The sequence below is a fragment of the Entelurus aequoreus genome, linkage group LG11, assembly GCF_033978785.1.
Source record: "Entelurus aequoreus isolate RoL-2023_Sb linkage group LG11, RoL_Eaeq_v1.1, whole genome shotgun sequence".
NCBI classification, from domain to species: Eukaryota; Metazoa; Chordata; class Actinopteri; order Syngnathiformes; family Syngnathidae; genus Entelurus; species Entelurus aequoreus.
This window is the reverse complement of record NC_084741.1, coordinates 21,524,415-21,542,592: the sequence shown is the minus strand read 5'-3', so window position 1 is coordinate 21,542,592 and position 18,178 is coordinate 21,524,415. Positions and strand designations below refer to the sequence as shown.

Sequence of the window (18,178 nt, the reverse complement as noted above, 5' to 3'; positions counted from 1 at the left end):
AAAGAGAGCACCTATTCGACACACAAATTTTATGACGGCTGAACAATATTATGCAATATGAATCTTTTGCCCCCTTCATACTTGTGGCAACCCCTCAAGCAGTGTTCCTTAACCATCGGGCCCTGAGCGACCCCTAGAGGACTGACAAAAGAATGTCTGTTTTTTTAGTTGTGGTGCATATGGGTAGCAGATTACACTTTTCTACCACAGTAATGAAAATCTTAAACAAACAGAAGAAGTCTTGAGAAGTTTCTTAAGCGCAAAAATTATAACTGGAGTGATTAAGCTGTATTTTCATTTGCACTTTATTTTTAGGTAAGAAACATATTCGTTATTAATTTAGTCTATTTATTTAAGCAAAATATATCTGTACATTCATTAAAAAAAATGTCATTATTTATGAGCTCCTTTTTATGCAGTTAGTATTTATTTTTCTAAAACGGCCTGATATAAACCTAAAGTTTATGTGTTAAATAAATATTCATCTTTGAGATTAATAAACACATGGTTTAATCCCATTTGACAAGGTTGTTAACTTTAAGTAGGTTGGATATAATTACTGAATACGATTAAAATTAAGAGTAAGATTACTAATTTAGTGTTAGTATTTGATTGGGCCCCGAGGTCAAAAAGATAAAGAACCTCTGCTCTGAAGAATGCTGCCCTGTGCAATTGCATATACTGTATGTGGCCTACAACCGAAATCAACCTAGCACATTAGAATGCAACACAGAAAACAGAGAAAAACTGGAAACGACGTAAATTTGCATAATGTTACCCTTACATTTTTCTATATGTAGGGCACTATAGAATATAAATCCTGTTAAATTGTTTTCCCAAATTTAGTTGATTCAAATTGTTTTGAATTCCTTTTCTTAGCTTTTACATTTACAGTATTTGACCACATAAAGTGTGTGCTTTTTAATAAACTGTTTGCTCGTTGAATTTTAAAAATCCTTACATTTGTTGTTACAATACAACGTTGGACAATTTTGCCCAGTATTTCAAGTCAAAACATATAATAATGTTGCAACATACAGTAATAATGTACCAATAAGTGCGTTAAGTAAAAGAAAGCACACACAAGGACGTATCAGTTTTTATTTCAACACTACTTTTAGTATAGAAGCTGTCAAGTTTTCATTAACTCACCAATGACGACGTTTAAGAAGCTACAATCCCTAGCATCGTGTCCACAACAGTCAACTAGCTAATATCAGCAGCAGCACTTGGTTTGTTACACAGCTTTTGGATGACAAGTAGTCATCAAACCTATGTATTTTTATATCACTTGACTCATAAAAGTCATTTGGGAACTGTTCAGATCTGTGTTTTGGAGTAAAAAGATTAGTTTTGTATGTTTTTTTAATACACACTTTTATTTGAGGTGGCCGCTGCGAGGTTTGAGTGACCGAGTGTCCCAGAGGCAGGCGGGGAGCTGGCATGATGGCTCTATAGAGGTGAGTTAAAAGTTTAGTTTAGGAGGTTTTTTTAAGGAAGTGTACAATTCACCGAAAACATGCGTGTATCCGTTTTTATTGGCCAATTCCGTGATTCCATCACAGCGCCTTTGGACACACTAGCACCGTATCATATTATTCAGACTATAAAAGTGCACTTATTTATAGAGACATTTTTTTAAATGATAAACATGTGGTTACTGTGAAGGAGGGGGAATGTGCTGCTGTTCTGAACTTGACGACTAAGGAAGAGACGTGGCGTGAGGCTGTTAAATTAAAAAAAGGAGTGAAAGAGTGAGACTCTCAAGTTGCGACTGCTGTCCTGTTTCTACATTGATCTTACATCCGTGATGTCGTTCACAACAACACAAGCAGATGAGATGTGTTGTGGGTGTATGGATTGTTCTTTCTAGCTTTAGCTTTGTTTTTTTCAGTTTAGTCAGTGTTTCAAGAGGCGGTCCCGGACATATTACTGTCCCAAACAAATGTTCCTTCTCCTCACAAAGACTGCATTTTACTCACATTTTAGGTCAATTTCTGTGACACAGTTTTCTGCGTTTAATCGCGGATTCCATTTTATTGGCCATTTCCATGACTCCGCCCTCGGTTAACGCAGAAAGCTTTACTTGTTTTGTTAAGTTTAATAATTATTAAGCGTTGTGTTAAATAAAAGGTAGAAACCATGATGAGATCCCAAACTTCTAGTAGACGTGGTCTTTTTTTCACTCATACATTTCACCGTTACAAGCTCAGGAATTTGCGTGCACGTTGCGCGGCCCATTAATCTTTGTTTTCCCATCTATCCATTTTCTACCGCTTGTCCCTTTCGGGGTTGCGGGTGGGGCTGGAGCCTATCGCAGCTGCAATCCGGCGAAAGGCGGGGTACACCCTGAAGAAGTCGCCACTTCATTGCAGCGCCAAGACAGATAGACAGACAACATTCACACTTACATTCACACACTAGGGCCAATTTAGTGTTGGTGCATGTCTTTGGAGGTGGGAGGAAGCCGGGGTACCCGGAGGGTATTCACACAGTCACAGGGAGAACATGCAAACTCCACACAGAAAGACCCAGATCCCGGGAATCGAACCCAGGACCTTTATATTGTGAGGCACGAGCACGAACGACTGTTCTGCCCTCTTTTTTTTTTCTCGATTATAATATTTTTATAATCATGAGAAGCCAAAATTGAAATTCGATTAACTGCGACTAATAGACGTGTGCGCCCAATATATGTACAAAATTCCATTTGTCCAAAAATGAGGTGGGTGCGGCTGAAAAACAACAGCGGTCTCTAGCCTTTAAAATTATGGCAAAAAAAAAATGGCAGTTATAAGAACAGGTCACTTCATCAGGTAGTGCAGTGGTGCCCAAATTTGCCCACCCTGTTGTTTCAATTGGCCTGCTAAAGAGTGGCTTCCCAAATGTAATACATATTTATACTGTATTCAATTTGGGGCTAAACTCCTCCTCACTCACGGTGCTGCTATACAATTAAAATAATTGTAATTAGGTTTGCCTAATGCCGTGGCATACACTTCTAAGGCTATGTTCACACTGCAGGGTTGGATGTCCAATTCAGATTTTTTTTTTAAATACGATCTTTTTATGTGGTCCTTCACATCAAAAAAAAAAGCGATTTCTAATGTGAATGCAATCTGACCCGCATGCGGACATGATGTCATTAGGTCGCACACAATGCACTGTATACGTGGCTTCCATTCTAGTCGGCCTCTGTACTGGCGCATTTGTGGCAATTTAAAGGGTTTTGTGCAATCAAAGTCAACATTTTCTGAACCCAATGAATAAGAAGGAAGAGGACAAGTATTTTGGCTCTGGCAGTTTTAAGGGATATTTTGAAGAACAGGTCTGTGGGTGAGCAGTCGGAGACAGGAGTGGTGGTACTTTCACGGGAGTTCCTAAAACATTTTCTTTTTTCACCAGTTTTCTGCTCCGTTGCGAACAATTTATTTTGTAACCGTATATTTTGGCGAATAATTATAACGCTTATAGCTTTTCGATGACATTCTGGTCGGATGAACGCGATCGGAGCGCAGGAGCGTTCACATTGAGGATGCGTCGCATTTATATCCGATTTATTTCCACATACGAAAGAGGCCTGGGTCAGATAGGAACATTTGGAATTGCGCTGTTCACACTGACATGAAAAAAATATGATACATTTTGCATATGGGCAAAAAAATCAGAATTGACCCGCAGTGTGAACAAGGTCTTGAACTCACCCTTCTCAGCCATGGCTCCCTTGTTGAGGATCTGGATGGCTCGGCGGATGTCCAGGTTGAAGAGAGCCACGGCGGCGGCCCTCTCCCACTCGCGCTCCTGCTCGAGCGAGCGCAGGAAGGGCTCCACGTCAATGTCGGGCCCCCGGCTGATCCAGCCGCAGAGTCGCAAGGCGACGCTGCGCTCCTCGCTGTGGTACCGGGTCACGTCGGTCTGGCAGTCCGAGCCGCTCCAGCATTTACGGCTCTCCGTGGTGCCTGGTGGTGCGAAGAGACAAGTGATCACCATCTACCGCACAGTACGCTGCTGTGGATTCTGATCCGAACCCGGTTTCTTACCCGAGCTGTTCTTGACAATGTTCTTGATACCGGAATAGACAAGGGCCTGCTTGTTGCCCTGCAGTTTCAACTCCACGTCCTCGGCACACTGCTTCATATGTGAGTTTTACATAGGAAGCATGACACGTACACCAGCGCTGCACATTCAGGCTAAACGTATGCAATAAAAAGGATATAGAAGAGGTCAAACCACAAGGACTTGAGCTGCGGGTCGTTGCCTCCGGCCAGCAGGTGGTTCCTCCACACTTGGACGGTATCGTGTCCGTACCTGGACTGAGCCCTCTGCCTCATCTTGGTGGCGATGTCCTTCTCCAAGACGCTCTCTAGGCCCTCCGCTCCATCCTCCACGCAGTCGTACAGGTGCCGGCCGCACGCCCATCGCAGCGAGGTGGTGGAGCTCCACGCCAGCGAGATGCGCTCGAACACCGTGAAGTCGGTCATGGCGCGGTTGGCCGCGGACACCACCACCATGCGGTTCTGGGAGGACGGGTGCCAGGCGAAGCTGCCGATCTGGTTGTCGCAGGGCTGCACGCTGCGCTCGATGATGGTGGGCTCCGTCTCGTCCCCGATAGGCGTGGGGGTGTGCTGCATGTCGTACAGGCGGATAATGTTGCTGTCGCGGGTCAGCGTGGCCAGCAGGCCCGTGCGAGTTGGACACCACGCCACCTAGCAAGGATGAAGCTCACAGTAAGTTGTGTCACATTGTACAAAGTCATGACTACTGTGTGGCATGTAGGATCTTGCTTTGAAACTGGTTGCCCGCCGACTCAAAAACATCAAGTTGATTTAATTTTTTTCATGACTCAAGATGTCAAACAGGTATACAGCTTTCCATTTTATCAAACTAACTAAAATAGCCTTCTTTTTGGTCTCTTCAAAAAAAAGATGATTTATTTACAACAAATAATGTATCTTTGTTGATTTATCTATGCCAGTGACGTCTCGTGACTGGCAGAACAATTAACTGCTTTTCCACAAAATGGCAGAAGGTAAATATAAATATATATATATAATTAACCCGTGTACAGTAAACCCACAGTTATCGCTGTTAATTTGCAAAACATTTTCATAGCTAGAGCATAAAAACCTTTTAAATTATGTTTTTTTTGTTCTGACTCAGGCAAATCATATTGTTGATGTAGATGCCCATATTTACTTTACAAAAGAGAAGTGTGGGATACTTCTCTTGTTGCCGTATTCGTATTTGACTTTATTAAATGGATTTATATTAATGTTTGGCGCAGCCGGACCGTAGAAGGAGGGGATAGAAAGAGAAAAAAAGGAAGACAGAGGGGGAAATTGCGGGGACAACATGGGGATTAGACAGAGCGACAACAACAATAACAACCATAACAATAAAAACCACAACAACAACAACAGAACAGCATCAGCAAATATGATATGTACAAATATGATGGTAAAAGTGATAGCAAAGAAGCAGTTGGAGAAGTAAATATTAATAACACAGAAATGACAATGAACATTATTGCACTACAAATGGAGCAATACAAATACCAATAGAAATAGCACTATTGATAATAATTAATAACAATAATTACCTCTAAATGCAACAATACATATATGCAATGATAACTTGAATTAAAAAAGAAAGCAGATAAATGGAGGGGAACAAAAAGAGGTGAACTGTATTAACCTTGTAGATTGTTATAGTAACAGTAGGTGAAGTTTACCCAGTTTCCCTTATGGGAACAACGTTAATATATGTTTGATGAAAACGTGATTATATGCATCACTGTATGTATACATATGTGCAAAATGGCAGAAGGTAGATAACTAACCTGTGTACAGTAAACTCTTGGTTATCGCTGTTAATTGGTCAAATAATTTCATAGCTAGAGCATAAATACCTTCTAAATTAGAGAACGACTGTTTTTTCAAGAGCTGATATCGATACCAATTACTAGTAGTCAAGAAGCCCGATAACCAATATTTGGAGCCCATATTCATTTTCCGTAAAAGTTACTTAAACATGAATAGTATACATCAATAAACTGCTGGACGAGGCTTTAAGTTATCTTTTCAAACTTTTTTTTAGGAAACGTCCGATCAGTAACGACATCATGTTTCATGCGGCGCTAATGTTGTGATTAATTTAGCAGCAAAAAACTCAGGGGATCACAAACGCCTTTTATTATGTGTGTCTAAAAGAAAAATTGGTAAAAATATGGGATTTCTCTACATCACAAGAACTCGCCATCTACTGAATTTTATAACATTTTCTGACAGTTTATGGATTTAATTAGGCTTCATCCTGAGGAACCCTAAAATATTGCAAAAATTTTTATAATAACAATTCAGGGCTCCTTCCTTCCTTATAGCTGCGATATTTTTCAAGCTGGCAGACATCAGTCCTACCTGGTTGTTACAGAAAAAGCATGAGAATGTGTAAGCTGATGCCTGATCTTCTTTAATTATAAAGTAAGTCTCCTATTTGTCAAGATATTTACACAAAGTTTGCATTTTGGCAGAGATATCTTTTCTGTCGTCCTTATATCCAGCCATCTCTGTCACGTTGTCATTTGATTGAATCACGGAACATTCAAACTCTGCACGCTCCTTTCATGAGCCCACGCTCCGAGTGTTGTGGACGGAGGCTTGTCGAGCGACTTGCTGCAGTAGTGAAAACAAACAAAACGGGACTAAGAAGGTGCCAGGTCAGAAGGACAAAAACTGGATTTCCTGGCTAAAATTGGAAGCATTGCAGAGGACACACAAGAAGGGAGAGAAAGGGTGGGGCATGAGACCGGAGAAGATTTTTCACAAGAACTAAAATTAATGCCCTGTCAGATATCAAAACATATTTGGGGAGAATTATTGACAATGAGAGTCATTTTTAATTTTAAATGAATTGAATAAATTAGGAAATTAGGCTCTAGCAAAAAAGAGAACCTTTCTCATGCAGGGCTTGAGCAGTGGGTTTTATTTATCTACTTTAACAAAAAAAAATGTTCTTTTTAAATACTACATACTGGTGTCATATGTGTATATATTGTATCTGCTGATGTAGTTGTAAAAAAAATGAATAACTAAATAAAAAGTCTGACACTGATTTAAAAAATGATATCGATATACTGCATGTCAAAATGCCAAATATTGGCGCCGATAATCTGTTTTATATTAAAAAAACAAGATCAGAATTGAGTATACCTTGGTCAGAGGCTTTGGCTGCTCGGTCAGGGTGAGCACAGGCTTCTCAAACTTCCTCAGATCCCAAATAGCCACCTGGCCCTCAAAGAAGGATGCCACGCGGTCTGGGAAATGGGGGTCGACCGTGGCCCCCTGGACGGCTTTGGTGTTGACAAAGGTCTTCTGGCTGGTGTTCCTCAGGTCAAAAATGGCCAGGTTGCGGTGCATGCCGGCCAACAGGAGCTTGGGGTCACGCAGGAGCCAGCAGAGCGACAGGCAAGCGTCGTTTTGGCCCAGGTCGTACAGTGGCTTCGTCACGACGGAGCTCAAGTCCAAATCAACGGAGGAGAGACGGATCTTCTCGCCCACTACGCTGGCTTCTGAGGAGAACTTGCTGCTTATGTCCCAGATGAGGACGGAGAAGTCCGCCCTGTGTTTGTCCAAGCCAGCTGCCAGGAGGTTGCTGTCCACCGGGTTCCAAGCAAGAGTGTTGCACTGGCGGGCGTGCTTGGGAACAAACTCCTTCCCCACCAGCTCTTTGCAGGCAGAGTTGTGGCTCTGACCCAGGCTGGTGAGGACCACCCTGCCGTTGGCTTGGCCCACTGCGAGCAAGCATTCAGGCTCCTGCTTGGGGTACCAGGCCACGCATTTCATGTAGGGGGTGTCAGAGTTGATGGCCAGCAAGGTAGCAGCCGTTTCATCCGAGAGAGGGAGAGTACCAGCCTTGAGCTCGGAGCTCCCCGCTGGTCCGATGCGGTACAGACCCAGCTCTGAGTCACAGATGACATAGCGGTCCGGGTGGTGCGGGGACCACAGGATGTCCGGCTTGGAGCCACTCATGACTCAGGAGCAACTAGAAGGTTCTCCACTTTGCAACCGAGCCCCAGCCTGCAGGAGTGAAAGTGCATCGACAATGAAAGATAGATTTGTGACACAGCTCAAACTATAATTAAGACATTTTGGTTGACACGGAAGTAGAGATGTCCGATAATGGCTTTTTTTCTGATTTACGATATTGTCCAACTCTTAATTACCGATTCCGATATCAACCGATATATACAGTCGTGAAATTAACACATTATTATGCCTAATTTTGTTGTGATGCCCCGCTGGATGCATTAAACAATGTAACAAAGTTTTCCAAAATAAATCAACTCAAGTTATGGAAAAAAATGCCAACATGGCACTGCCATATTTATTATTGAAGTCAGCTTGGAATTTGGGACATGCTCTCCCTGAGAGAGCATGAGGAGGTTGAGGTGGGCATGGTTGGGGGGGGGGGGGTTAGGGGGTAGCGGAGGGTGTATTTAGTAGCATACCGGAAGAGTTAGTGCTGCAAGGGGTTCTGGGTATTTGTTCTGTTGTGTTTATGTTGTGTTACGGTGCGGATGTTCTCCCGAAATGTGTTTGTCATTCTTGTTTGGTGTGGGTTCACAGTGTGGCGCATATTTGTAACAATGTTAAAGTTGTTTATACGGTCACCCTCGGTGTGACCTGTATGGCTGTTGACCAAGTATGCTTTGCATTCACTTGTGTGTGTGAAAAGCCATAGATATTATGTGATTGGACCGGCACGCAAAGGCAGTGCCTTTAAGGTTTATTGGCGCTCTGTACTTCTCCCTACGTCCGTGTACCACTCCGTATAGCGGCGTTTTAAAAAGTCATAAATTGTACTTTTCGAAATCGATACCGATAATTTCCGATATTACATTTTAAAGCATTCTTCGGCCGATTATATCGGCAGTCCAATATTATCGGACATCTCTAGTGGACATAAACCGAGAAGTTGGTCAATTTTGACATAGACCCGGATATGGTGAGAAAGACACAAAAAATGCTTGTATGCTGCCAACTTTGTTTTTTGTTGTTGTTTTCTTTACCTCCGGGTGGATTACAATCATTTTTCATCCAAACGGTAAGATATAAACATCCAATCAGTCGGTATTCCAGTGAGAGCAGGCATTGTACAGTAAGTGATTGTTTTATGTTCGTAATTTTTTTTTTTTTTTTTAAATAATTTTTTAGCACTTTGCGATATTGCTACATATGTTTAGCACACAGCTTCTAAAACTTGTAGCTCATTGTCCTTATATTTAGGCTCAAAATATAAGGTTTTGGATCATCATTTGTCCAAAAGTGATCTTTGTTGGCTCTCATGAAGTCTGCATGATTAGTAGTGTTGTTGTTAAAAAGGAAAAGCAAACATTGTGATGCCTCTGTAGAATCGATACGCCAGCGTATGATGAGCAAAGTACGTAAATATTACATGTTATCATAATGTGCCTGTTACTACTCGCTTACAGCATGCACTGTATATAAAGCGTTGATGGGGTTTTTATGTTTTTTAGAGCGCTTTATGGACGGAATAGAGCGACTTCAATTGGCCCCATTATGAGCTCACTTTTTTGCCTATATTTACGATTTAGAATGCTTAAAAACATATGTGTATTGTCACACATAACTTGTGTGACAATACACATTTGTTTATGTGACATAAGGATTGTAAATGATAGGCAAAATTCCCCAAAAGTGCAGTTCTTCTTTAAAACAGAGGAGAGGTTCCTAATATTTTGACCGTCTAAGGCAGGGGTCAGCAACTCGCGGCTCTCGAGCCGCATGCGGCGCTTTAGCACCGCCCTAGTGGCTCGCTGGACCTCTTTCAGAGATGTGTGAAATTGGAAAAAGATGAAGAAAAATGTTTTTTATTTTATTTTAATATATTTTCTGTAGGAGGACAAACATGACACAAACCTTGTTAATTGTTAGAAATCCCACTGTTTATGTTATACATGCTTCACTGATGAGAGTATTTGGCAAGCACCGTTTTGTCCTACTAATTTCAGCGATCCTTGAACTCATCTTAGTTTGCTTACATGTACATTTTTCTCCGATGCTGCCACAGAAAGACATGTTTTATGCCCCTCCTTTGTCTCTGTGTGTCCACCAAACGTTTTATGCCGTGCGTAAATGCACAAAGGTGAGCTATATTGATTTTATTGATTTGCTGGAGTGCTAATCAGGCCTGTTTAGTCGATCCATGACTGCAAGCTAACATTCTATTTAGGCTTGCTGTATGTACATATTGCATCATTATGCCTCATTTGTAGGTATATTTGAGCTCATTTAATTTCCTTCACTTATGTCCTCTGTGTATATTAATTTATATTTGCATGTCTCATGACACATTATCTGTATGTAATATTGGCTGCATTTCTCATAGTTGTTTGTGTGCCATGTTGTTTCAGACCACAGCAAACGTTACCCAGCTTGCAAAAATTTTAATAAATCCATTAGAAGAAGACAGCCTGCCGTTTCCTTTAACTTGGACACACACATCTATACCTTTGGCCATTCTGAGCCAGTAATTTCCAGAAGTTATCTCATCCTGTGAGAAGCCTCCATTTTACTAATGATTTCCGATGTTTCAAAAATGTGTAGAACAAAAAATTAAATACAACATTTTACGTCAGCCTGCGACACATAAGTCATTTTGACAGTAAGCTAATATAGCTAATATAGACACTTACATCATGTGTTGTCTTCATTATAAAATGTATATAATACTCTAAATTTTTTGCGGCTCCCGGCAGATTTTGTTTTTATATTTTTGGTCCAGTATTGCTCTTTCAACATTTAAGGTTGCCGACCCCTTAGACCAGGGCTACTACTACGACTACTGCTACTACTACTGCTCAGTAGTGTTACCATGTCTGAGTTATTGTGTAGAAATATGGGAAAACAACTACAAATGTGCGCTTCATTCACTAACTGTATTACAAAAAAGATCAATTAGAACAATACCAAATGTTGGATATAGACAACATACAAACCCTTTATTTTTAAAATCACAATTATTGAAATTCAACGATATGGTGCTTTTGCAAACAGCTAAAATGATGTACATAGCAAACTATAACCTGCTACCCAAGAATGTACAACAATTCTTCTCAACAAAAGAGGAGAAATATAACCTTAGAGGAAAACCTAAGGTAGTCACTGCTGGACTCTAGAAAGAGGTTCCGCAGCCTCCGAAGCAGAACCTCCAGGTTCTGTAACAGCTTCTTCCATCAGGCTGTAAGACTCTTGAACGCATCTTAAAAATCCCCTCAACTCCCCCCAAAATGGATTAACTCGCTGGAATAAAAAAGACAATATAACATACATCCATAAACGTGGACGCATGTGAAAAAGTGCAATATATTTATCTGTACAGTAACCTATTTATTTATTTATATATGCACCTTATTGCTTTTTTATCCTGCACTACCATGAGCTAATGAAATGAAATTTTGTTCTTATCTGTACTGTAAAGTTCAAATTTGAATGACAATAAAAAGGAAGTCTAAGTCTAAATCTAACTTAAAACATTTGTATGCTCGCACAACACTTAAAACCTTTAGTATAGCAGTATGTGGAGTTAAATTATGGAATGGATTAACCAAAGAAATCAAACAAAGCACCAATATGATTCATTTTAAGAGACTGTTCAAACTACAAGTGTTCAAAAAGTACACAGAACAAGAATTATGATGAACATCTTGAACCCTTTTTCCCCCCTTTTTTTATTGAGACAAAGATTATTTATGTATTTAATATTAGTATGCTTACTAGGGTAGATTATTTATTTATTATTTATTTGTTCACTATTCTGTTACAGAGAACAAAGAAATTGGATAAAATTGCTATGGTATGAAAAGGGGTAGGATTAAATCAGCTCTGCTTCTTCCTACTCCTTTTCGGACGTGCTGTAATGAAACAACTGGAATTGTGTGATGCATTACATTGTATCGTGTTTATGTTCCAAATAAACTGAAACTGAACTGAAGATAACCACAATACTTAAAAATACAACGCAATATAATGTGTGATTACAATACAGCGGCACTGTATTAAGCATGTATTTCATCAAAAGACATGATTAAAATTCCTTAGTTTGGAGTGACACACACATACTTTTATAACAGTTAGTGATTAAGTTTGCTTAATTTGATGAAAGTATGTCACGCCTAAGTGCTTAACTGAACGTCAAAGTTGATTTAAGCGTTAATGCAGAGGCTGGAAAAGCACACATGCAAACCGCATCGCATTCGTAAACGTAAAAGATGACTTCAAACGTCAAATTGCAGTTTTGTTGACATGCTAACTTCATTAAGCTAACAATGCTAACGTGAGTGAAGGGCGAGTTTAAAACTGCCTTTTCATCGCCGCTATGTTAGTTAGCGTTGGAGGGGGCAGACTCTAACTACCGTACGTTAATTGTGATACACGACGCTTTAATCATGACGCGAACAAAAAGCGAGAAAGATTAAATTTGACATACACATTTTGGGCGGCGAAAGTTTCCAGCTTCACTCTCCTTGTTATTGTGCAACACGAAAACATGTCCGGAAACAAACGTCGAGGTTACCGTACTCATGAAGGTTCCGCCTATTGCGGCGGCTGAGCCACTAGAGGCCGCTGTCGCAAAATCAATAACTGATTAAGAGTAGAGTATGTATATGGTAACTAAACAAAATATATTTCTATAATAGTTTTGTTTTAAATACAAAGTAAAGTATATATATATATATATATATATATATATGTATATATATATATATATATATATATATATATATATATATATATATATATATATATATATATATATATATATATATATATATATATATATATATATATATATATATATATTCGATTCTATTCTATTCTGTGTTAAGTGTTTTATGTTGCACGATTGCACCAAGTAAAATTCCTAGTTTGTGAAACTCTTCTGATATATATATATATATATATATATATATATATATATATATATATATATATAATACTAATCCTAATTTAAAGTAGTACTAGAAACCCTGCTTCAAAAAATATATTATCTGTGTTGTACATAGGAGTAAAACTACAGTATGCCTGTTTTCCACATCAGGGGGCGAGAGTGGAAAAATAAACTCTCTATTGGGGGATTTTTTTTTTTCATGTACAACATCCAATGTGCAGCAGCTGAAAACACAGTAAAAGAGAACCAAAATAACACTTGAGTTAGAGGAAAATACGACACTTGGAGCATTTTGATACATTTTTATGGTGGAAATAAGAGATAAATCAGTGATGGCCCCTCCCTCCCTGGCACAGACACACACACACACACACACACACGTACACAAACCCATGCACATCAGCTTCACCCAAAGTTGTCAGAGAGTCTGACCCTTCTTTACAAGGCGAGCCCTGCAGGCGGGATGCCCCCAGACAACCACAGGTGACTGGAATACAACAAGGAGGCCTTAGCCAAATGACAATCTGGGTAAATAGAACATTTACTTACATCTGTCTGCACTTTTGGGTGAATTTTGCTGACATGACAGATATTGTGGAACTTCCAAACCCTCTTTCTATGACCACATTGGGGTTTTTTTTTTACAATATGTTGACATTTTTATATGCATGCATGCATGTACAAAACCCAAAAACCAGTGAAGTTGGCACGTTGTGTAATTCGTAAATAAAAACAGAATACAATGATTTGCAAATCCTCTTCAACTTATATTCAATTGATTAGATTGCAAAGACAAGATATTCCATGTTTGAACTGAGAAAATTGATTTTTTTTTGCAAATAATCATTGACTTAGAATTTAATGGCAGCAACACATTGCAAAGTAGTTGGGAAAGGGCATGTTCACCACTGTGTTACATGGACGTTCCTTTGAACAACACTCAGTAAACATTTGGGAACTTGAGGAGACCAATTTTTGAAGCTTTTCAGGTGGAATTATTTCCCATACTTGCTTGAAGTACAGCTTAAGTTGTTCAACAGTTCGGGGGCCTCCTTTGTGGTATTTTAGGCTCCATATTGCGCCACACATTTTCAATGGGAGACAGGTCTAAGACTACAGGCAGGCCAGTCTAGTACCCGCACTCTTTTACTATGAAGCCACGCTGTTGTATCATTTGGCTTGGCATTGTCTTACTAAAATAAGCAGGGGTGTCCATGATAACGTTCCTTGGCTGGCAACATATGTTGCTCCAAAACCTGTATGTACCTTTCAGCATTAATGGTGCCTTCACAGATGTGTAAGTTACCCATGCCTTGGGCACTAATACACCCCCATACCATCACAGATGCTGGCTTTTCAACTTTGCGCCTATAACAATCTGGATGGTTCTCTTTGTTCCGGAGGACACAAAGTCCACAGTTTCCAAAAACAATTTGAAATGTGGACTCGTCAGACCACAGAACACTTTTCCACTTTGCATCAGTCCATCTTAGATGAGCTCGGGCCAAGCGAAGCCGGCGGCATTTCTGGGTGTTGTTGATAAATGGCTTTGGCTTTGCATAGTAGAGTTTTAACTTGCACTTACAGATGTAGCGACCAACTGTAGTTACTGACAGTGGTTTTCTGAAGTGTTCCTGAGCCCATGTGGTGATATCCTTTACACACTAATGTTGCTTTTTGATGCAGTACCGCCTGAGGGATCGAAGGTCCGTAATATCATTGCTTACGTGCTGTGATTTCTCCAGATTCTCTGAAACTTTTGACGATATTACGGACCGTAGATGGTGAAATCCCTAAATTCCTTGCAATAGCTTGTTGAGAAATGTTGTTCTTAAACTGTTGGACAATTTGCTCACGCATTTGTTGACAAAGTGGTGACCCTCGCTCCAACCTTGTTTGTGAATGACTGAGCATTTCATGGAAGCTGCTTTTATACCCAATCATGGCACCCACCTGTTCCCAATTAGCCTGTTTACTTGTGGGATGTTCCAAATAAGTGTTTGATGAGCATTCCTCAACTGTCTTTTTTTTGCCTTTGTTCGAACATTAAGTATCTTTTCTTTGCAGTCTATTCAATTAAATATAGGTTGAAAAGGATTAGCAAATCATTGTATTCTGTTTTTATTTACAATTCACACAACGTACCAACTTCAATGGTTTTGGGTTTTGTAAAACAGTGCATCATTTTCAAGTCACATATGATGAATTAAAATGTGCATGCTCCTTTTTCGGGTGTGGTCGGGTCAGCTGCATACACACCTCCCGTGCATTTGAGCACAGACGTGTGCATCTGTTATAGGATGGAAGTGTTGCACGGGACGGCAAACTCGAGGGCAACACAGTGGATCCTCCTAATCCTGCTGCTGCCGGCTCTCCTGCACGGGACCACAGGCCAGAGAAGAAACGGACGCAGGACCAACTACAGGCTGCCAAACGATGGAGGGAATGGTAATTATTCTTCACGCCTGTGTGGTCCATGCAGGAAGTGCATCAATTAATAGTATGTTTAATTAGGGTATTTTGTCATACTGAGAGCGGTTCAGAATATTTGAAAACCCTATTTGGCTATATGGGAGACTTTACATCTTAAAGTCAGCACACTTCTACACCAAAGCAAAAATGAGTTAAACATCAAATGAGTACCTCTCTACCTAGCTTGGATTGAAGTGTATGTGTATAGGCTGCAATGGATGCCTAGTGGGTACAGTTATTGAATTATTCATGATAACATGAGAGTCCAGTCCTTTGGGAGGCTAGCACAGGTCTTCTTCCATGTGGTAATAATAAATAATAATGGATTAGATTTTATTAGGGATGTCCGATAATGGCTTTTTGCCGATATCCGACATTCCGATATTGTCCAACTCTTTAATTACCGATACCGATATCAACCGATATCGATATCAACCGATACCGATATGTACAGTCGTGGAATTATCACATTATTATGCCTAATTTGGACAACCAGGTATGGTGAAGATAAAGTCCTTTTTAAAAAAAATAATAAAACAAAATAAGATAGATAAATAAACAATATAAAAACAGTTACATAGAAACTAGTAATTAATGAAAATGAGTAAAATTAACTGTTAAAGGTTAGTACTATTAGTGGACCAGCAGCACGCACAATCATGTGTGCTTACGGACTGTATCCCTTGCAGACTGTATTGATATATAATGTAGGAACCAGATAATTAATAACAGAAAGAAACAACCCTTTTGTAAGAATGAGTGTGAATGAGTGTAAATGGGGGAGGGAGGTTTTTTGGGTTGGTGCACTAATTGTAAGTGTGTCTTGTGTTTTTTTTGTTGATTTAATAAAAATAAAAAAAACCAAAAAAAACAACTCGATACCGGTAATAAAAAAAACGATACCGATCATTTCCGATATTACATTTTAAAGCATTTATCGGCCGATAATAACATCTCTAAATTTTATATCACGCTTTTCTATTATTAGATACTCAAAGCGCTCACAGAGAAGTGGGAACCCATCATTCATTCACACCTGGTGGTGGTAAGCTACATTTGTAGCCACAGCTGCTGCCCTGGGGTAGACTGACGGAGGCGAGGCTGCCAGTTTGCGCCCACGGCCCCTCCGACCACCACCTATCATTCATTCATCATTCATTCACCAGTGTGAGCGGCACCGGGGGGCAAGGGTGAAGTGTCCTGCCCAAGGACACAACGGCAGCGGTTTGGATGTCAAGAGGCGGGGAGCGAACCTGCAACCCTCATGCGCTCATGTGGTCCATGTACATGCAATCACGACTTGGAACAGCTAGCGTGTCCTCCGCACTGGTACTCCTCCAGAGATTATCCGTGGCCGCCTAGTAGAGGGGGCAGAAGAGAGAAGCGGCAGGTCAACTGCTCTAAAACAGAGTTTACTTAAAGGGGAACTGCATTTTTTTTCTTCGGAATTTTACCTATTGTTCTCTATCATTATGAGAGACTAGTGTGGTCCAGGTATCAAAATTATTTCGATACTTTTCGGTACTTTTCTAAATAAAGGGACCACAAAAAATGGCATTATTGGCTTTATTTTAACAAAAAAATGTACGGTACATTAAACATATGTTTCTTATTGCAAGTTTGTCCTTAAATAAAATAGTGAACATACTAGACAACTTGTCTTTTAGTAGTAAGTAAGCAAACAAAGGCTCCTAATTTAGCTGCTGACATATGCAGTAACATATTGTGTCATTTATCGTTCTATTATTTTGTCAAAATTATTAAGGACAAGTGGAAGAAAAGGAATTATTAATGTACTTGTGTGGCGGACTGGTACTTTTCAGAGGCGGTATAATACTGAATATGATTCATTAGTATCGCAGTACTATACTAATACCGGTATACCGTACAAACCCTATGAGAGACAAAAAGACAAAATGTTTTCTTTTTTTTTTGCATTCTAACTTGTAAAAATTGTCTCGTTCCAGGTGGCTAACAATGCAGCTAATGGGAGCAATCAATTATATCTCTAAATCACTTTAGAAATTCATTTAAAAACCGTCAACAACACTTCATTTACTTTCCGTAAGGTGTATAATAACCAAGCGGTAGCGACATTGTTATTGTGAGGAACTTTTTTTCTAGCATACTAACACATCGCCATTGATTGATTGGTTGAAACTTTTATTAGTAGATTGCACAGTACAGTACATATGCCGTACAATTGACCACTAAATGGTAACACCCGAATAAGTTTTTCAACTTGTTTAAGTCGGGGTCCACGTTAATCAATTCATGCTTCCGTATGAGCTGTAAAAGTTAGCTACGGAAAGCTTCTAGGTCAGCATGAAACGTATTTGAGTTTGTAATGCCCGACACAATGCGATAAAACACCAATCTTACTGACTGAAAAACGTGAATATCTGTAAAGTATTAGCCCACATTTCACGTTTTCTCTGTACAGAGCCAGCCAGACAGCGTATGTACTGTAGTTGTAATAACATGCATGATTCGCTGCATATATCATGATCAATATAAAGTGTGACTTACTCGGTGGACAGTTTTTTCCCGGTTTATTTGGGTAAGCACTCCATTTATGTCGAAATAGCTTGGCTTCAGGTTCTACATTTTGCAGCTTCGAGTCACGCCGACCTCACTCTCTCGGCTTCCGTCTGCTCCAACGTCTCATTCTTTCTTCGCGCTCGCTTCGAGAAGCAGCAGTTCATCCTCCGTATATTCAGCTTCAAAAATATAAGGT

General features: G+C 39.9%; 2 protein-coding genes across 2 annotated transcripts in view; one reads left to right on the top strand and one right to left on the bottom strand.

The window, feature by feature from the left end:
• mios (missing oocyte, meiosis regulator, homolog (Drosophila)) overlaps positions 1–12,606 on the bottom strand; it is a 41,867-nt gene extending 29,261 nt beyond the window's left edge. The window contains exons 1-5 of the mRNA XM_062062683.1: positions 12,508–12,606; positions 7,209–8,075; positions 4,217–4,706; positions 4,041–4,139; positions 3,705–3,959 (exon numbers count right to left, since the gene is read on the bottom strand). Coding sequence (XP_061918667.1) covers positions 3,705–3,959; positions 4,041–4,139; positions 4,217–4,706; positions 7,209–8,027 — 1,663 coding nt within the window. The 5' untranslated portion in view covers positions 8,028–8,075; positions 12,508–12,606. The remainder of the gene's footprint in view (positions 1–3,704; positions 3,960–4,040; positions 4,140–4,216; positions 4,707–7,208; positions 8,076–12,507) is intronic.
• A 765-nt stretch (positions 12,607–13,371) lies between these two features.
• col28a1b (collagen, type XXVIII, alpha 1b) overlaps positions 13,372–18,178 on the top strand; it is a 47,306-nt gene continuing 42,499 nt past the window's right edge. Inside the window, exons 1-2 of the mRNA XM_062062682.1 lie at positions 13,372–13,497; positions 15,269–15,417. Of these exons, the coding sequence (XP_061918666.1) occupies positions 15,270–15,417 (148 nt within the window). The 5' untranslated portion in view covers positions 13,372–13,497; position 15,269. The remainder of the gene's footprint in view (positions 13,498–15,268; positions 15,418–18,178) is intronic.